Source organism: Prionailurus bengalensis, chromosome E2 (genome assembly GCF_016509475.1).
Source record: "Prionailurus bengalensis isolate Pbe53 chromosome E2, Fcat_Pben_1.1_paternal_pri, whole genome shotgun sequence".
Lineage (NCBI taxonomy): Eukaryota > Metazoa > Chordata > Mammalia > Carnivora > Felidae > Prionailurus > Prionailurus bengalensis.
The window spans coordinates 666,401-687,012 of record NC_057352.1 but is presented as its reverse complement, the minus strand read 5'-3'; the positions used below and the strand labels follow the sequence as shown (position 1 = coordinate 687,012).

General features: G+C 50.2%; 1 protein-coding gene across 4 annotated transcripts; it reads right to left on the bottom strand.

The window, feature by feature from the left end:
• Positions 1-888: 888 nt before the first annotated feature.
• On the bottom strand, positions 889-14,752 carry ZSCAN18 (zinc finger and SCAN domain containing 18). Of its 4 annotated transcripts, XM_043600019.1 has the most exons (8): positions 14,655-14,708; positions 13,324-13,354; positions 8,394-8,875; positions 7,744-7,806; positions 6,605-6,696; positions 5,491-5,590; positions 4,119-4,211; positions 889-2,875 (listed from the first exon to the last, which is right to left on the bottom strand). In XM_043600019.1, the coding sequence occupies exons 3-8, from the start codon at positions 8,794-8,796 to the stop codon at positions 2,133-2,135; spliced, it is 1,494 nt and encodes a 497-aa protein (XP_043455954.1). In that variant the 5' UTR covers positions 8,797-8,875; positions 13,324-13,354; positions 14,655-14,708; the 3' UTR covers positions 889-2,132. The 4 variants fall into 4 exon arrangements, with proteins under 4 accessions (XP_043455954.1, XP_043455956.1, XP_043455955.1 ...); XM_043600021.1 differs by lacking the exon at positions 13,324-13,354 and having other exon boundaries at positions 14,655-14,752; XM_043600020.1 differs by lacking the exon at positions 13,324-13,354 and having other exon boundaries at positions 8,394-8,924; positions 14,655-14,715.
• Between the last annotated feature and the right edge of the window lie 5,860 nt (positions 14,753-20,612).

The following is a 20,612-nucleotide window of genomic DNA, read 5'->3' as shown; positions in this document are numbered from 1 at the left end:
AGTAACTCTAAGGTGGAGAAACTGGACAGCACTTTGAGCAAAGGAATCATCACCAACAGTAGGAATGTGGACCTCAGGCACTCCCAGGTGTGTCCCAGGTGTGTGTATGGGGGGCAGGGGCCCAAGATCACAGGCAAGCAAGGGAAGATGTTCACATAGGTAGGGGTTGGATGACTTTTATTATTTTCGTGTCTCTTCTACAAGTTTGAAATTATTTCCAAATAGAAGTATGAAAATATAAACAAGGCATCAACATCTAGCTGTGCACTAAAGGAAACCTCAGATAGGAAACAAACAGGATAGAGAGCTGGGCTTTCTGATAATGAAGGACCCATCAGTGGCCCTGAAGCTGATGCAAGACGCACCCCCAGGGGTTACCGCTCTGTGGCAGGAGAGGCATGCTCATGGGTTAGGCTGGGAACAAGAGTTCAGAGAGCAAATATAAATATATACATATACGTGTGCATGTGTATGTGTGCGTGTGTGTGTGTGTGTGTGTGTGTATATATATATATATATATATATATATATATATGTATGTATTTAATTATTACCAGAACCACACTCCGTTCAGGATGGGGGTGAGAGGGAGACAGGCAAAGAGGGTAACTGAGCTCGGTGACTGTAACAGAGACAGGCACCTCATACACAGTCCCAGACCCTTTCACGTGACTGAGGCCATGAGATCATGTCTCTCCAAGTACACGAGTGGAAGTGATGTGTGTCATCTCCCAACTGAGCAAGTATGGCCTTCCCCACATGCTCCAAGGGACCAGTGGAGAACAGAGCCACTACAGGGACAGAGCCTGGATCCCCAAATCACCACACAGAGCACAGTCCCCCTCGCTTCCACACACAAGCAACAGCAACAAACACAAGACTGTCATGTGAGTGAAGAAATAAATCCTTTATTAGGTTAAGCATCTATGATTCGGGCATCATTACAACAGACTGCCTGCTCAAACACCATGACAGAAAGAGGCACCAGTTTACCTACAAGAAGCAGTTAAGTTTATGCTCAGGCAACAGAAGCAATGCTCTAATCTGAGATCAAATGCAAAAATCAAAAGATCACCTTATGTAGCCCAAAGAATTAAGTTTCCACTTGCCCAGGCAGACACACCTCATCAACCCTTATTAGTGTTTTCAACCTGCTTTGATCATGACCCTCCACCCTGAGTAAGAAATACATCTTACATTGCAACCGGGTCTCATATTTAGATATACAGTTGAAAATTTTCACAGAACAGTATTTGCCTTTACAGCCGGATGATGAATTTTTACTTAATTCTACTGATTTGCAATGCTGGTGACCGTCCACTAATTTGATTTCACAATTCAACCGGGTCTCATATTTAGATATATAGCTGAAAAGTTTCACAAAACAATATTTGCCTTTACTACACGACGAATTTTTACTTAATTCTACTGATTTGCAATGCTGGCGACCGTCCGCTAATTTGGTTTCACAATTCACTAGTAGGCTGAGACACATGGTTTGAAAGCACAGCGTTACCAGGCTCCACGCATTTTTGTGATCTTTGTAAAGCCACTCCACACATGTAGACACGTGCTTAACTAGGAAACAATTTGCTATTGAGGGTTCAGAAGTGAACTTGATATCAGGTGTTTACGAAAAGACCAAACAGCTTGAGCAGAAGCCCTGGGGAGCTTGAACAAGGGGAACAGAGACAAAGCTGACTTCAGCAAGAGCCGGCGGATCACACACTTTAAGGCAACTCTACACTTTGCACAATGACAAATGTTCCAATGTGTGGGTGGTGCTAAAATGGCTACGGAAGAAAGGGGAATATTCTTTCACACCAGATAGCTCGTGCTTGCACATGGGCATCTGCATGGGTGTGTTTACAAGGAGACAAGGGCTTCCCGTGGGCCCTTCTGGGTTCTAAGTGCTTTAGCCACATTAGCTCATTTAGAGAACAGACAGACTTACATCCACACAGATACTGCAGGAAGCCACGCAAGGGTTTCAAAGCAGCGGATACATCGCTAGGGAAATCTGGCAGGCAAGATTGCCCTCTAGGGACATAAACCTGGGCAGGCAAGGCTGTCTCTAGGGACACAAACCTGGGAGGCAAGGCTGGCCTCTAGGGACCCTACAGCAAAGCAGCTCATCGCTGAGCCTCAGGCTGCACAGGGAAAATGTCACCTGCCACACACCCCGGGAGCCCACGGAGCCTCCCGCCAGCGTGGGCACCACACGCAGCAGGGTGGGGTCCCAGGGCCCACCCCAGCGCGTAGCCTTTCTCCTTCTCATGGGTCTTCTGATGCTCGGCCAGGGCCAGGCTGAAGTGGAAGGTCTTCCAGCAGCCCTGGCACGCGTACAGCTTCCTGCCGCTGTGGCTTCGGAGATGGTCAATGAAATGTGAGATCCACGCAAAGGTCTCCCCACACTCGCTGCACGCGTAGGGCTTCCCTCGGGACAGCCCAGGCTCATCGGCAGCAGAGCAACTCGCGCCCAGGGACCCTGCGCCGAGGCCAGATGCAGCGGGCTCCTTCACATGGCGCTGCTGGGGGTGGCTCATGCTGGAGACAGGCTCAGGGCCCTGCCCGCCCACATCCTTCGAGTGGGGCCTTTTTCTTCCAAGGCCTTGGCGTGGGGCAGCTGGAGCTACAGGCACAGTAGGGCTCTCCCCTGCTGTGCCCCTGTCCTGGGCTGGCTCCCGGATGACTGACTGCCTCTGGGCTCTGGGGACAGGGCTTGGTTCCCTCTCCTGAGGTTCCAGAACCTTCTGCGGCTGCTCTTCCTCCTCCGGAGCAGCACCCGTCAAGGGGCAAACGAGAATTTCCCTTGTGATCCTCTCCATCAGCGTTTCGCACATGCTCTCTTTACTTTCCTGCCACCTCCTATCCCCTAAAACAAGGTCACGGTGTGAGCAGTCCCACCTCCCAGGGCTCAGAGAAGCAAGCTGCCATGTGAGCAGGAAACCTAACAAAAGGCGTGGGCTGGGGGCTATGAAGATGGACAGGATGGAAAGCCGGAGCAAGGGGGAAGCGGGTGAGGATGTGAGAGGGCTTTGCATGCACACCATCAGTCAATACCCTCCACAAACCCAGGGGCAATGGGTTGAAACAAAATCACTCAGAAGACTGCCGTGTGTCCCCATGTGCTTTCCCTTTTCTGGCACTCCCTGAGCTCACGACTGCCCACCTGCTGGCACTCCTGGCCTGTCTTGCAGCCAAAGTGGCCACGTGAGCAAGCTATGGTCAATGGGATGGATGCACAAGTGTAAGGTTTGTGGAGGGGCTTCCTCCTTCCTGCAGCTGTGGATGTGGGAGCCACAGCAGCCATCCCAAACCGCACGAGAGCAGACACTGGCAACGCAGCCATGAGCTGGAGGGAGCCTGCATCCCTCACCAGGAAGGGCCAAATAATCCCCTATGTGGTAACTAACGTGTTACAATGGCAGCCCCCAATGAAGCCGGTCTCCTGGGATTTGGGCCCTTGGGGAGTACCCCCTCCCCCACATGCACAGACATACAAACCATGCACATTGGCTTGGCCACATGACCTACTATGGTCTACAGGACATTAAGCATGCATGACAGAAGCAAAAATTTAAAAAGCACCTGCACAATGGTGCGTCCCCTCCTGGAATGCTCCAGAACTCAAATGCCATGCCATGAGGAAGCGCAAACTAACTACTTGGAGGGGCAACATGGAGAACGCAGGTTGACAGCCTCAGCTGAGCTGCCTGGCAAGAGCCAGCACTAACCGCCGCTGGTGTGAGTGAGACCGCCAGGGACATTCCAGCCCAGCCAAGCTTCCTGATGACTGTGGCTATGTATGCGGCCCAGCAACCAGCAAAGGGAGCATAACAGACGCCCATCCCATCCCAGTCAATCCACAGGATCATAACCACCAACACTACTGCTGTTTAGGAGACTGAGTTTGGGGGCTGTTTGTGACACAGTGAAAGATTGTTAGAACAGCTGGATTCCTGCCTCCTGCTCTGACACTGGGGTGGGGGGCGGCCAAGGCACAGGACAGGTGGTGGGAGAAGAGCGAGGTCAAAGTTGAGGAGCTGTGGAGAGCTTCCACCAGCCTTGGAAAGGTGCCCCTCTACCCCAGCCTCACCACGGTTCTCGGCCCTCACCTGAGAAGCTGCCTTCCGGCGGTTCAGCTTCAACCAACCGAAGCTCTTCTGTCTCCAGCCTGCAGGTGTCATCAGGCTGGGCGAGCTGGTACCCTGAGTGCGATCAAAACACACAAAAACAGAGAGAGACACTGAAGCCAGAGTAGAAAGCAGCCAATGTTGCGCCTCAAGCCCCATGGGCTGGCCAGGAAGGGCAGCAGGGCCTCTGCTCTGGACACTGTCCTTTCCTCTGCCCTGGACACTCACCGAAGCTGCCTCACTCAGAGCCCTGGAGTGCTGGGGGTTCCAAGAACACTGGGGAAGGGGTGAAAAAGAGGGCCTACCGAGACAGAGCCGGACAGCCAACAGGGAAGTGGGGGAATTCAATGGAGAGCAAAGTCAGAGAAGAACGTAAAACTACAACCACAAAGAGCTCAGACGTCTGTGTTGGGGCCTGTGTTGTGGGCGACGATGTCCACTCAAGAGAGAAGAGCCATGAAGGCCAAGAAGCTCCATCTGTGTACCAAGGATGATAGTAAAGTTGACGACTGGTGCCAGGAGGCCTTTCCACATTCGGAAGCTTTGGGTCCTACGAGCAGGGGCTGCAAACTCAAAACCCCAGGGCTGTGGCAGAACTCAACCCTGTACAGTGAGAAGGGTGGGGCCTCAAGGCGCCTGGGTGGCTCAGTCGGTTTAAGGGTCTGACTTTGGCTCAGGTCATGATCTCATGGTTCGTGGGTTCGAACCCCACACCGGGCGCTCTGCTGTAAGCATGGAGCCTGCTTCGGATCCTCTGTCTCCCTCTCTCTGCCCTTTCCCTGGCAGCATGTGTGCACTCTTTCTCTCAACATAAACATTGGGGTGCCTGGTCATGATCTCACGGTTCGTGGGTTTGAGCCCTGTGTGTCAGGCTCTGTGCTGGCAGCTCAGAGCCTGGAGCCTGCTTTGGATTCTGTGTCTCCCTATCTCTCTGCCCCTCCCCTGACCTATCTCTCAAAAATAAACATTAAAATGTTTTTTTAATAAATAAGCAAATATTACAAAAACAAACACTGTGGGGGGGGGGGTGCCTGGGTGGCTCAGTCAGTTCAGCATCCGACTTTGGCCCAGGTCACAATATTGTGGTTTGTGAGTTTGAGCCCTGCGTCAGTACTTGGAGACTGGAGCCTGCTTCTGATTCTGTGTCTCCCTGTCTCTCTGCTCCTCCCCTGTTCACGCTCTGTCTCCCTCTCTCTCTCTCTCTCCCCCTCTCAAAAATAAACATTAAAAAAAAACAAAACAAAAAACACTGTGGGGCCGTAACCAATGCTCCATGTGGGAGTCGGAATCCCCTAGGCCAATCCTCTTGGAAGAGGACAGGGTACAGCATGAGGCTGTGGGGGACAAGTCTCACCCCACAGGAGCAGTTTCCGGAAGGTCTTCAGGTTCTCCTCTGCCGGGTCCAGGTGGCCCCATTCCCCCAGGTACAGAGGCATCTCCGGAAATGTCAACTTCTGAAACGGCAGCACCACCACGGCTGAGGCTTCCCGTCCAGAGGGAGGGTGGACCCTCAGTCCCACGACCACAGTGAGCACAGCGGGGGTGGGCGCCTAGCAGGGCCTGGACCCAGATCCCAGGTTAACACGGGGGCTGGGTTTCTTCACCTCAGCACTATGGAGTTTCTTCTGGCAGGACCAACCCTGGGCACTGCAGGCTGTTTCCCAGCCTCTTCCTCTGGGTATTAGCAGCACCTCCTCCCCCAGCCAAATACTGACAACCAAAGCTGTCTCCAGATATCACCAAATGTCCCCTAGAGGGCAAAACCCCAACATCTCTTATCTCCTCCATCCCTGCATGGGCCCCAGGCCGGCACCCAGGGGACAGGGGGTCCAGAACAGCCACGCTTACTGCCCTTAGGAGAAGCAGTCACCCATGACAAAGGCCACAGAGGAGACAAGTGCGCCACGGGCCCCACGAGGGCTGGGAGATGTGTCCACCGGGCAGGGGATAGGGCACGACCAGGCCCAGAATGCAGAAGGGGGTACGGCAGTGGGGAGGGAACCTTGCAGGACAGGGGCAGCTGGCCTGGCAGGAGGTGAGAAGGAGGCTGTGGTGGCAGGAACAGTGCACTCGCCCAGAGGAGACAACAGAACAGGGCGATGGAAGCAGCTAAAGGGACTGGGGCCCGGGAGTCACCACAAACCAGGTTGGTAGGGGGCTGACAGAAAGGGACCACCTGTCCAACACCCCCAAGGGGGCACTCGGGCCCCTTTGCTCTGATCTCAGAGACCTCTCCTTGCCTCACCCTCACCTCCTCTTGGCTTCCTGGGGAGGGAGCAGCCTAGGTGTGCAGCCCAGGAACCTCAGCCCAGACCCCCTTCTCCTGTGGCTGGGCCCCCATCCCTCCCAGGGCCAGCTGGCAGCATATTAATGACAGGGGCAAGGAGAGAGCCTAATAAGCTAGGGGGACAGCTCCTCCTCCTTGGGGACAGGCCCTGAGAACCCTGGACAAGACAGACCCCACGCACCTTTGGCTCAGCCTTAGCAGGCTTGGGCTGTTCGGGTTTCTTGTCCCCGGCACACCCTTGTTCCAGAAGCACAGGGTCTGGAGCAGGACAGGCTGGTAGAAGGGGACACAGAGCTGAGCAGACTAGTGTCACACAGCTGGGCAGCCCAAGCCAATCAGGGAGACCCCAGGGCCCCCCGCGCACAGGACCCAGGAAGAGAGGGAAGAGTTGTCAGACTCAGAGGCAGAAGGTCTCAGCGCTCATGTCACAGTAGGTCTTAAGCTCAAGGGACCCTACAATTGTCCTCAGGTGACAGAGCAGAGTAGCCAAGAAGAAAGCAAAAAGAAGCTCACGGTCAACAGTGGCTTTCTAATGAAAGCCCACAAAGCAGGTAACACTTTTCTACCAGTTAGATTGGTAGAAATCTTAAAAAGCAATGACACAATACGGCATAGATGTGGGCAAACGGGCACCTTGTGTACTGGCACCGTATGTGCTACAAAACTTCGCACGACCATGCAGAAATGTCCTTTGTCCAGTGATCGTGAGGAACCCACCTAAACACACAAAACATCCACACAAGGCACATGCCTGCGGACGTTTCATGGCGCATTTGTAGGAAGAGGCAGAAACCTTAATGGCCGTAAATCCCAACTCTAGGCCAAGGAAGGGCGGATCCTGTGAAATGCCGAGAAAGTAAGGAGATGGCGCTGGCCACTGCCTGGATGGGCCTGGGTGGGTGAGACGTTGCTCCACGCAAACAGCACGAGCTCCAGCACGAGTATATCGTCTCCAGGGACACTGGCCACAAGCTCTCTCAGGGCTCAGGGCTGAGATGTGTGCGTGTGTGTGCAAGAGATGAAGGAACACATGCCAGGGCACACCATTTGGTTTTAGCTGTGGAGGGCACATGGAGGCGGGGGGAGATTTTCTTTGTACCTCAATGCTTTTCGGTGTTTATGGTAAAGCATGTACAACCCGCGTAATCTTTGAAGATTAATTATAAATAGCTGTCGTGTTCACCAGAGCCTACAGGAAGAAGTCAGTCAGCACAGACTGCCAGACCTTGGCTCTCATGAGAACCTCCGTGGCATCTGCCTCATGCCCTCCCCCAACCAAGCACTGGCCCACACCCGTCCCAGGGCTAACTGCTCACTCACAGATGTTAGGGGCGGCCTGGGGCTCACTGGGCTCCACGTCTTCCCCAGTCTTCACGGACCCATCTGGTAATAGAGCAGATGGCAAAGGCTCAGCGAGCTTCCCACGCTGCCCCTCGCTTAGAGCTGTGGACAGCCCCATGGCAGACTCAACAGCATCCCTGTTTATACTCCAGGGGAAGTGAGAGATGTGCTAACAATCACACAGTGAACCTGCAGGGGGTGGGAGCAGACAAGGCTCCAGGACCCCATCACCAGCAGTCCCTCAGGCCCCGCCCTCTGATGTGGTAGAGACTCTGCCCACCCAGCCCCAGCGCAGAAACAGATGCCCAGGACATTTACTGTTTTTAAGGGGCTGGTTCCCCCAGCTTCCTTGTATCTGGAAGGCAGATGTGAGGGCAGGGCCCAAGCAGCCTTCCCAGCCCATGAGGCAACTCTGGGCAGGGTGGTGGGGCTGTATCCCTGCTGAGGAGCTACCCCAGCAGTTCAGGGCTGCTCACCTCTGTGCCTCTTATACACAGGGGAATTCAACTCTCAGGTAAGCCACTGATTGGAGTTTGGGCCCTATGCTGTCAACTTTACTCCTCCCAGGGCTGACCACCTCCCTTACTATCTCTTCTGTGCTGTGCTCTCCTCTGGGGTGGTGGGCTCACCTGGCTCCTCTAGGGCGTCGGCAAGGTCCTTCACCAGGGAGGCTGCCTTCTGGCAGTTCTCAGGATGCTGTGCCACCACTGAGGACCGTACTTTGTCCGGCAGGGCGCTCAGGAACTGCTCCAGCACCAGCAGTTCCAGCATCTGCTCCTTGGAGTGTGCCTCAGGGCGCAGCCACTGGCGGCACAGCTCATACAGCTGGTCCAGGGCCTGGTGGGGCCCTGCAGCTTCCTGGTAGATGAAGTTCCGGAAATGCAGGCGGGAGGACTCAAGGTTGGCAGGGACCTCCCCAAGGCCACTCCTGGAGTCCTCTTGCTGGTCCTCAGCTGCTGATCCTAGCATGGGCAGTTCTGGGGGAGCTGGGGAGCTCCTGGGGTTGGCAAACGCCTTCTCCAGCGGCAACATCTTTCCAAACCTACACTGGGAAATGTGACTATCCAGGGATAGGGCACCTGTCGTGGAGGGCAAGTTCACGTAACTGCAGCTGCAAGGGAGAGACACCAGGGATGGCAGGATGCTCTGGGATCTCAGCCCTGCACAGGACAGACAGACATGACTACAGACAGACAATGAGAAGCAAGCCATGGGGCATCCAGACCCCAACATGGATGAGCTCCTCAGTCCCACCCTCCATACCCAGAGTCCACACAGGTTTCCAAGCAATCTGCTTGTTAAGTATCAGCAGAGTCTTGTATGTGTACAGATAAAAATTAACATAAAATGTTGGAAGTGACAACTCATTTTGTAAGACGGCTATTACCAGGATTAAAAAAAATAAATCAGTCACAATTAGGATAAAGAAAAGTTACAGGACAATCTCACTTTCAAAGATAAAAATTTTAGGGGCGCCTGGGTGGCGCAGTCGGTTAAGCGTCCGACTTCAGCCAGGTCACGATCTCGCAGTCCATGAGTTCGAGCCCCGCGTCAGGCTCTGGGCTGATGGCTCAGAGCCTGGAGCCTGTTTCCGATTCTGTGTCTCCCTCTCTCTCTGCCCCTCCCCCGTTCATGCTCTGTCTCTCTCTGTCCCAAAAATAAATAAACGTTGAAAAAAAAAATTTAAAAAAAAAAAAAAAAAAAAAAAAAAAGATAAAAATTTTAAAATGTTACTAACTTCATTCCAACAACGTATACTCGATGCATGGGATACCATGCCAGATTTGGGTGTATCCCAGACTTCCTTCCACATTTGGGAGGCCTAGGTGCCAGGATTGCTCCTCTTCTTAAGACAACTAAAAATCCAAAATACAGCTGAACCTTGAACAATACAGGTTTGACCTGCATGGGTCCACTTTAAGGAGCATTTTCTTTATAAATACAGTAAAATATTGTAAATGCATTTTCTCTTCCGTAAAATTTTCCTAACACTTTTTCCCTAACTCACTTTATTGTAAGAACACAGTACATGATATATATAACATACACAACACAGGTTAATCAACTGTTTATGTGATCAGTAAGGCTTCTGGTCAACAGCAGACTATTGGCAGTTAAGTGTTTGGGAAGTCAAAAGTTATATATGGATTTTCAGGTATGCCCTAACCCTCACCTTGTTCAAGGGTCAAATGTAGATCAGTGGACAACCAGCATCTATTTCTGGGAATGACACAGGACTGCAGACCTGGCCTGACCCACCCACAGAACCAGGTGGGAGGTAGAAGTTGACCAGGAGTAGGGAATCGATGGTGCAGGGGAGGGAAGGGACTGTGGTATTCAGGTCCTGTCAGCATCCTCTCCTCCCCTGGCTGATCCTGATGGGCAGACGCATCACTTGGGAGAAGCTAGATTTGGGGTCTTTAGGTGAAATCTCTTGGTTGTGACCCCTAACAAACACCGAGCAAGCTGAAGGCCAGAAGCCGGCAGGGCCACGGGGGACCAGGCCTCTGGCTGCCAGCTTCGGGCCCACGATGTTCTCACTGGCTATGAGCATCCAAGGACAGAGCTCTAGCTCCCCTCAGAATCTGTGGGGTCTACACTTCTCCCCACACAACCAGAAAACCCTCAGACCCCGCTGGGAGGGAGACACCCCCAAAGAGAAGCGGCACCCAAACCCGGTGGGAATGCTCCCCCTGGCTGAACCACAGAAACCAACCATGTTTTCTTCCGAACACGTCTGAGGAATTTAGGAAAATGTGTGTGAGCACAGCTGTGGTGAGGACGTTTTTCAGCAATCCTGCTTTTCCAGAGAAAACTCTGCAATGCAGGACCGGGCATTGATGACCTCCTCCATGGAAAGTGAAGATGCGCTCTGACATTTCACCAGCGCCTGCGGCCCAGGACCTCGGGGCGGTGGGGGTGTCTGACTCCATGTACGTGGACTGGCAAATCCACAGAGACGGAAAGTAGCTCCGTGGCTGCCAGGGGCAGACGAGGGGGTCAGGGTCGGAGCGATGAAAACGTCCTAAAATCAGCTGTGGTGTTGGCTGTACAACTGTGAATATGGGCAAAACCACTGAACTGCACACTTTACACAGGTGATCTCTTTTGGGGTGTCAGTTACATCTAATAAAGCTGCTGGAAAGAGAAGAGGTGGCAGAAACCGAAGCACCCGCCGCCGTCCTCTCCCACAGCCTAGACTGAGTAAGAGTTCCATTTCCCTCAAGGAAGAAAGAGCTCGCCAGGCCACCCTTCCCACCGCCCTCCAATCATGTCCTCCCCTCTGTTCCCTGAGCACAACCCCCCTACCCCCCCCCCCCCGCCCTGCTCCCCACAGCAGGCTCTTCTGTGCCAGCCGGGTCTGGGCTCTGATGGGTCCCCCAGGGAGACCTTCCCTCCACGGCCTGCTCAATTCCTCCCATCCATACCTCCTCACTCCCTCTTCCCTGCCTTCCACCTGCCTCTCCCACTGGAATGTAAACCCCATGACAGCAGGGGTTACTCACTGTTGACTGTAAATTATTTTCATCAAGAGCCTTGCTGGCTGTGCCGAATTTTCATTGGCGATTATCCCTGGGATCAGGGTGGTGATATATTGGGAAGGTAAACCTACAAGTGGGATACCTGGACCACTGGGCCTGTGCTATGACCCACTACGGCCCACAGGAGGCAGCCTAACTCCTGCCACCCACTATGGCAATGCTCAACAGGGTGGCCCTTCCTCACACCCCCACACCAGGGCCCTCAGACTACATAATCTGCTCATTTTGCTGCCAGAGCTTTCTCAGGACTGCTTTAGCTCTGTGAGTCAACTGCCTGCTTTTCAGTGGCCATTTTTTAAAAAATTTTTAATGTTTATTTATTTTTGAGAGAGGGAGAGGGGAAGAGAGAGAGACAGCGCGAGCAGGGAAGGGGCAGAGAGAAAGGGAGACACAGAATCTGAAACAGGCTCCAGGCTCTGAGCTGTCAGCACAGAGTCTGACGCAGGGCTCAAACTCACAAACCAGGAGATCACGACCTGAGCCGAAGTCAGACAACCAACTGACTGAGCCACCAAGGCACTCCTTCAGTGGCCATTTTCTTCCAGCTCCCTTCTATTAAATAATTCAAGTGGTGTCTGTCTGGCCTGGTCTTGCCAGCAGCCCAGTCTGTGACTTATCTTTTCACTTCATGCTCTCTTTTTGCTATACCATAAAGTTCCAATGTTTCTTATTGTCAAATGTGCTTTTTTTCTTCTTAAGAAAGATGTGGAGTTCAGAAACTTGTTTATAAAGAGCTTCCTTCGAATTTTTAATTAGAAATGCACTCAAGATTAGAAATGCACTCAGGGCACCGGTGGGGCTCAGTCAGTTAAGCATCTGACTCTTGGTTTTGACCCAAGTCATGATCTCATGGTTCATGAGTTCCAGCCCCAGGGTGAACCCTGTATCGGGATCTGTGCTGACAGCGTGGAGCCTGCTTAGGACTCTCTGCTCCTTCCCTGCTTGAGCACACTCTCTCTCTCTCTCAAAATAAATAAACTTAATTTTTTTTTTTTTTTAAATGCACTCTTGCATTAATTCTGCTAGGGGCCAGGGTTGGCAAATGCAGGACAGGTGGTTTCGGTTGAGACAACTCAACTTCACCTTGTGGCTGAAACAGCCAGAGCACCCGCATGCCATGGGCCTGCCTGTGTCCCCAAACAACTTCATTACAAAAACGGGCTGCTGGTTGGCCTGTAGGCCAGAGTTTCCCAATCCCAGTTCCAGACTCTAGCTCTTTTAACCATGTTTCTGCCTTTAATCTAGAGCCTCACCTGGCAAGAGAAGTGTGCCAGCTCCAGCCAGCTGGCACGACCACATGTATCCCAACAGGCACAGGATACGTGGGGCTTTGTGTGGTAATACGGGCAGATGTGTGGTCACATAAGCAAGTAATTTTGGTTTTCTTAAGATACCACAGGCACGATCATCCTGTCCAGGGCCTGTCTCCACAAAGTTAACCAAAGATAACTCATTAATGTGTGCATGCATGGATCTTATGTTCTCTCATCAGAGCCTCACAACCTGGTCATGCTGCTGCAAGGATGACCTTGTTAGGCAGAGGGACCACCAGAACTCCTTCCTGTCTCCAGATTCCTTGAGCGAGGCCATCCCCCATGGCCCAAGTTCCTCTTGGCTCATTCACCAAGCAGACTTCCCCCCATCACACACACATCTCAGGGCCACTCAGGATTTGCCTCAGATGGGGATGGAAAGCCCAGACTCCCCCTGCACCCCATGGACATGTCTGAGGTTGATCCTATGAGCCTGGCCCTCCTGATCCTGGGATGCAGAGGAAGCCAAGGGGGGGGGGGGGCGGGGGGGTGTGGGCAGCTGAGCTGAGAGGTCTCCAAGCACTGTGGGCCTCCTGCAGGCAAATCCCTTTCCCACTGGGCTAAGCAGGGCTCACGCTTAGCTCCCAACTCTTCAGCTCTACCTCCAGGCCCTGCCGTGCCCCCCTTCTCCTCTTCCCACAGTCCCACCTCATGTTACTCAGGACATTCACAGGGTCTCCTGGCATCACCCAATAGTTACTCACCCATTACAAAGGGGCGAAAGGTGCCTTTAGACTGAAAAAAAAAATGCACATGAAGGGATCATCCTTAACATCTCGGCTGTCCTCTATGGTCCCTGGCAAGAGCACAAACTCTGGATCCACCCCGGAGCACAGACGGCACGAAAATCAAGCAACCTCCTGCACAACTACCTGAGCTTCCCCAAAGCCTCAAGGACAGAACTCAAAGGACAGGAACTCACAGACTCAAGGAACGGGCAGAGGAACAGCAGCAATACACATGTGGCCCTGTACCAGGAAAGGAAACTTCTACAGGATGGTTGGGAGGACTGGGGCAATGGGAGGCTAGACCCTGGTATGGAGAAGAGGGCTGTGAGGTTGTCCACCTTAGCCTCCAAGGGGTCAGCTCAGTACACGTTGTGTCTGTGAGAAAGGAGGGGGGTAGGAGGTGGAAAAGGGAGGAGGGGGAGGAAGTGGGGAGCGAGGAGAGAAAAGGGCACAACACGTACAAAATACTAACAGGTGAATCAGACCAAAAGGCCTGCAGTTATAAGGCCTTTCCTTAGAACTTTTCTATAAATTCTTTAATAAAAGGTCTAAAAAACATCCTCAGTCGTCCCCACTCCCCCTTGCGGGCTACTTTCACAGCAGCATCAGGGAAACCCATTCTTGCCCTCTCTCTTGGGTTTCTTCGCCCACCAAAGGGACCCTACAGCAGGAGCAGACACTTAATTCAAACTGAAGCCATCCCCAGGTGACTGGGAAGAGTCAGGGCGTCTAAGGGCCTCGAGGATCCCCGGGGCACAGACAACGCCTCACCCCCAGCCTCACCCCAGGTCCCACCCCTTGGCCCCACCCCCTGGCTCCACCCCAGGATTGCTCGGCCCGACCCCTCACTCAGGTGAACGCGCACACTAGAGGAACCTCCGCCTCGTCCCTGCTCTCCTACCGGGACGCCACAGGCTGTCCCTCCCGCCTACTAGGGGCACCCTTAGCCCTTATGTCGCCTCTCGTAACCCCCTCCCTCTACCAGGCCGCAGGACGGTGCCCTTAACCCTTCCCTATTCCCACACCCAAGATGGGTAGCCAGGCCCTCGTCTCTCAGCCCCGCCCCCTCCGACCCACACGCCTCCCCCACCTCACTTCCACTCCAGGGGCTCCCGGGCTCTTCCCCTCCCCCTCCCAGCCTCCCACCCCGGCCCAACCTCCTCCCTTCCCCCGCCGGGGTCGCTCCCTCCCCATCCTCCCCACCACTCCAAGTCACCTCCGAACGCTGCTGCGCTGCGCACACTGGCGGGACCGCTACGATCCGCTCAGGAAAAGCACGGCGTAGCGCACTGCAGAGCCAGACCTACCTCTTGCGTAGCGGTCCCCGGCCGGTTCCAGCCGCCAGGAGCTCGGAGCGATGGCGTCAGCTCAGACTGCGCGTGCGCGCTGGGCCTGCGCGGCGGACTACGACCCCCAGAAGGCAATTGGCCATCCCCCAGGGCTGGGGCGGAGCGAAGATGCAACGGCTGAAAGGACAGCCAATCAGAGGCAGAGCTAGCCTCGCTCAGCATCTCGCCCCCCGTGCGCCTGCGTCTTTTTCGATCCATAGCAACGCGGTAAAACAGGTGGAGGGAGAAAAAAAAAAAAACCAAAAACAGGTGGGGGGGGGGGGGGGGCGGAGAAATACCGCCGGGAGAGACTGAGGCAGTGAGAGACACAGACTAGGAGACACAGCGACAGGGAGTGACAGAAACCAGAGGACCCAGGGCTCCGCATATCCAAAGATGGAGAAATAGGGACAAGGAGTCCCAGAGTATCAGAGATGGTGGGATAGAGAGAGGAGGGTAAAAAGACAGGGGGAGGTGAAAGGCAGAGGCACGGTGAAAGGAAGAAAGATCATGAAGGGGAGGTCCAGGGGCGCCTGAGTGGCTCAGTCTGTTACGCTTCGGACTCTTGGTGCCAGCTCAGATCATGATCTCACGGTTGGTGGGATCCGGCCCCGTGTTGGGCTCTGCACTGAGGGCATGGAGCCTGCTTCAGATTCTCTCAGTACCTCTCTCAAAAAAATAAAATAAAATAAAAGATTTTTTTTCTTAAGAAAAAAAAAAGATCTTTAAATTAAAAGAAAAAAAGGGGGGGGTGGAGGTCCAGGGGCACCTCAGTCACTAGACCATGCGACTCCATCTTGGGGTCGGGTCGTGAGTTTAAACTCCACCTTGGATGTAGAGCCTACTTTTCAAAAAAGAAGGGGAAGTCCAGAGACTGGGAGACTCGGCTATGGATAGAGACCCAGAGACAGTGACAAAGTCAGGGACAGACTGAAATAGGTAGACCCAGCGTTGGGAAAACAAACCCAAAGACAGGAGACTAAGCTAAGAAGACCCAGAGAAGGTAAAAAGCGGAAACGTGGAGACAACAGAGACGGAGAGACTCGGAGCCCGAGAAACAGCGGTGGGGACACACAGAGACAGAGATATGAAGGCACTGATTGGTTCTGCAGATCCAAGGAACTGATAGAATTTGAAGACTAGCCATGCTGGGGGCTTCAGGAGTCATTAAAATGGTGGGAAATGTAATAGAGGCAACTGTGGTGAGTGATGTGCTCAGAAGGCCAAAGTGGATGCTGCCACTCCACTATACAGCATAGACTGGACAAAGGTTAGGGCGCTGCTTCTCATTCCAGAATCTTCTAAATAACAAGAATTAATAAGACTGACATTTTGTGTAAACTTTATTTTTTACAATGTGTATCTAAACAGTTTATTTTAAATATTTTATTTAAATACAACAACACTCACATTTTTGGGGCATTCAGTTCTATCAATTTTTTTTGGGGGGGGGGGGACAGAGAGAGACAGAGCATGAACGGGGAAGGGGCAGAGAGAGAGGGAGACACAGGATCGGAAACAGGCTCCAGGCTCTGAGCCATCAGCCCAGAGCCCGACGCGGGGCTCGAACTCACGAACCGCGAGATCGTGACCTGGCTGAAGTCGGACGCTTAACCGACTGCGCCACCCAGGCGCCCCCAGTTCTATCAATTTTAACTTGTATATCGACCAACACAAAACAAAGAATAGATCCACTGCAGGCAAACTCCTCCCCCCCCCCTTTTTTTTTAATGAGCAACAGGCAAAAGTTTATTAGAGTATAAGATCAGAAATTAAGACTAGGAAAGCTCACTTTATAGGGAGGGGGCATGGAAAGTGAATGCCCGAAAACAAACTCCTTCCTGATGCTCCCCCACCCCCAACCCTGGCAACCACTGATCTGTTTTCTGTTATAGTTTTGCACCTTCCAGAATTTCACATAAATAGAATCTCAGAGTAGGTAACCTTTTGAGATTTGCTTTTTTTAGTGAAAATAATTCCTTTGAGATCCATTCAAGTTGTGTATATCAATAGTTATTTTTTATTGCAAAGTAGTATTCAGTGGTTTGGATATACCACAGTTTTTTTTCAAACATTCACCCACTGAAGGACATTTTGGCTGTTTCCAGTACTTTGTTATTACAAATAAAGCTGCAATGAACATTAGTGTAAATGTTTGTGTGTGAATCTTCATAAGTCTTCTTTTCTCTGGGATAAATGCTCAAGAGTGCAACTGCTGGGTTATGTGGCAAGCGCATGTTTAGCATTGTAACATACTGCCATACTCTTTTCCAGAATAGTAGAACCATTTTACACTTCCAGCAAAACTGTGTGTGTGAACAAGTTTTTCCACATTCTTACCAGCATTTGGCATTACCATTTTTTTTGTTTTATTTTTTTAAATGTTTAAGTAATCCCTACAGCCAATGTGGGCCTCAGATTTATAACCCCAAGATGTAGAGTCATACACTCTACTAACCAAGCCAGCCAGGCACCCCAGTGTTGCCATCTTTTTATTTTAACCATCCTTATAGATGCGTAGTGACATCTCATGTTGCTTTTAATTTGCATTTCCCTAATAATTATGAATGTTGGACATATTTTCATGTTCGCCATCTGTATATCCTCTTCAGTGAAATGTCTGTTCATGTCTTTGGCCCATATTTTAGTTTTTAAAAAACTGTTGAGTTTTGAGAAATATTTATTTAGAACATATTATTTAGAACATATATATTTATATATTTTTATCTATTTAGAACATATTCTAGATATGTTCTTCATCAGATATATGGTTTGCAAATGTCTTTTCTCCTAGTCTGTAGCTTGTCTTTTTATTCCCTTAACAGGGCCATTAGCAGACCAAAGGATTTTAATTGAGATGATGTCTTAATTTGTCACTTTTTCCTTTAATGGATCATGCTTTTTGTGTCAAGTTTAAGAACTCTTTGCTTAGCCCCAAGGATTTCCTCCTATATTTTATCTAAAAGCTTTATGTTTTACTTTTTACATTTAACTCAATCATCATTTTGACTTAAATTTTGTACAAGAGGTGAAATTTATGTTGAAGTTCATTTTTTCCCCTATGGATATTGGGCATCTTTTTTTCTGACACTAATTCTAACACCAAATGTGCAGGTTTTTTCCAATACCAACCAATTCTCCAACCCAACTGGATGTCCAACAATTCAATCCTGAGAGTACCTAGAATTAGTGCAAACTTCACAGGTCAAGGGCTTAGTCACACAAGACTGTTTTCACTTCAGATGATGGCCATAGGCTACATACACTTCTGTTAAGTTGACTCCAAATTCACTGGTTCCCTGGTCCCCACCTCGGGTTCAAGTATTCACTAGAATGACTCACAGAACTTAAGAAAACACTTTGCTTATGTTTACCAATTTAGTAATAAAGGATGTAACTTAGGAACAACCAAATGGAAGAGATGCATAGAGCAAGGTTTGGGAAGGTGGGGCGGTGTCTACAAATCTCCTTTGCATCCTCCAGGAATGTCTTCCTCTCAGCACATCAGTGTGTTCACCAGTCCAAAAGCTCTCTGAATCTCCTTGTCCACCAGTTCTTATAAACAAATCTCCAGCCTCCCTCCCCTCCCTAGAGATTTAGATGTGGGGGCTGAAAGTTCCCACCTTCCTTCTGGTGATGCTTCCCCATGCTGAAGCTTTCGAGGAGTGCCAACCCAAATCACCTTATTAGCATAAACTCAGGTGTGGTCAAAATGGGCTCTTTATGAATGACAAGACACTCCTATCACTCAGGAAATTCTAGGGGTTTGTTCTAGGAATGAGGGACAATGACCAAATATATGTTTTGTTATATCACAGATATCCAACTGCTCCAATACCACTCATTGAAAAGGCTATCCTTTCCCCATTAAATAGTTTTGCACAATTGTCAAAAATCAGCTAAGCATGGTTGGTTTTGTGGGTCTGTTTTTGGGTTCTCTATCCATCCCATTGACCTATGTGTGAACCAAAACCACTCTTGGTTACTGTGGCTAAATAGTAAGCCTTAACATCAGTTATTCCTCTCACTTTTCTTCTTTTTCAAAAATTGCTTTTGGGGACACCTGATGGCTCAGTCAGTTAAGCATCCAACTCTTGGTTTCACCTCATGTCATGATCTCATGGTTTGTGAGTTTAAGCCCTGCATTAGGCTCCGTGCTGACAATGTGGATCCTGCTTGGGATTCTCTCTCTGCCCTTCCTCTGCTCATGTTCTCTCTTCCTCTCAAATAAACTTAAAAAAAAATTGTCCCAAAAACAATTGTTCCAAAAACATTTTTTTCCTATTCTAAGTCTAGTGCTTTCCCATATCAATTCTGAAATAAGCTTGTCTAGGGGCGCCCGGGTGGCCCACTAGGTTAAATGTCTGACTTTGGCTCAGGTCATGATCTTGCAGTCTGTGAGTTCATGCCCCGCATAGGGCTCTGTGCTGACAGCTCAGAGGCTGGAGACTGCTTCAGATTCTGTGTCTCCCCTTCTCTCTGTCCCTCCCATGCTCATGCTGTCTTTCTTTAAAAAAGAAAAAAAAAAAGCTTGTCTATGTCTACAAAAGATCTTGCTGGGACTTTGATGAAAATTGTATTTTGTACACTTTTTATGTTTTCTTGCCTAATTGCATTGGCTAGTACTTCCAATATGATTTCAGTAGCAGTGAGGGTATCTGTCATCCTTATGTGTGGTTCACCATTATGATGTTGGCTATATGTTATTTACATATGCCCTTTTCAGATTAAGGAAATTCCTCTTTATTCTTAGTTTGCTATCATTATTATGAAAGGATAATGAATTTTGTAAAGGCTCTGTCTGCATGTATTTGTGAGATCATGTAGTTTTTGTTCTTTAGTCTGTTAATACGATGGGTTACATTGACTGGTTTTCAAATATTGAAACAGCCTACATTTCCAGGATAAACCCCCTGGTCATGTTGCATTGTTGCTCTTATATATTACAGAATTCAATTTGCTGATATTTTAATGAGAATATCTGTGTTTATATTCATGAGGGATATCACTCTGTGGTTTTCTTGTCATTGTCTGGTTTTAGAATCCAGGTAATGCTGACCTTATAAAATGAATCAAGTGTGTCTTCCTTTTATTTTCTGAAAGTGTGGAGTTGGCATCATTTCTTCCTTAACTGTTGGGTGGAATTCATCAACAAAACTATCTGGGTCTGGCAGTTCTTTTGAAAAAAACAAAAAAACAAAAAAACATCAACTTCTTCAACAGATATAAGCCTATTCAGTTTACTAGTTTACTTGTACAGTAAATTTTGATAGTTTGTCTTTTAAGAAATTGTGCCCCTTTACCTAACGTATTAAATTTATGAACACAAAATTGTCCAAACAGGACTAGGTTTTTTGCAACCTCTGTGGGATGGAAATATACCACAATGGAATGAGCACTGGGTAACATCTTCCATCTCATCCCAATATATGCCATTACTCTGGGGGCACACCTACCCAATGGTCAACCCATCAAGACCTCATCTTCTCAGTGCCTAGAGCTTTGCCTCCACTTGTGTCAGGCATTCATACACACTCCAGCTGCCATCATCCACATTCTTGAGATTCTAGCCCTCTTGTCCTCCTGCCCAGGTAGCTTCTTCAACTCTACCCGCCTTGGGAGGCCTCCAGGCAATCATGTATACTAGAGTTTGGGAAGCAATGCCATCTATGAACCATGGGTGATATAGTTGTTGCGAAGGCCACTGGTGTACCTTCTATTTTAGCCTCCTGAGTCAGAGAAGAGTAACATCAATGTCATCACCATTAACAGCAATAGCAACAAAATCAACAACAATAACAAAACATCAACAAGAGCAGCAGTAATAATAAGAGAACAATAATAGCAACAACAAGGGTGTGAACATGAGCACAGAAGCAACTAATACACACTAAAAACTGTTTCATCCCAGACCCTCTCCACACCTAACTTCTCTTA

Bases quoted from the DNA above. Each gene is read 5' to 3' on its own strand.
- ZSCAN18 (XM_043600021.1), bottom strand. From the start codon at position 8,796: ATGTTGCCGCTGGAGAAGGCGTTTGCCAACCCCAGGAGCTCCCCAGCT. The intron at 6,697-7,743 runs GTGAGTGAGCAG...CCCTTCTACCAG, and splicing joins CCAGGCCGCCCCTAACATCT to CCTGTCCTGCTCCAGACCCT. The intron at 5,591-6,604 runs GTGCGTGGGGTC...CTGCCGTTTCAG, and splicing joins CTGCTAAGGCTGAGCCAAAG to AAGTTGACATTTCCGGAGAT.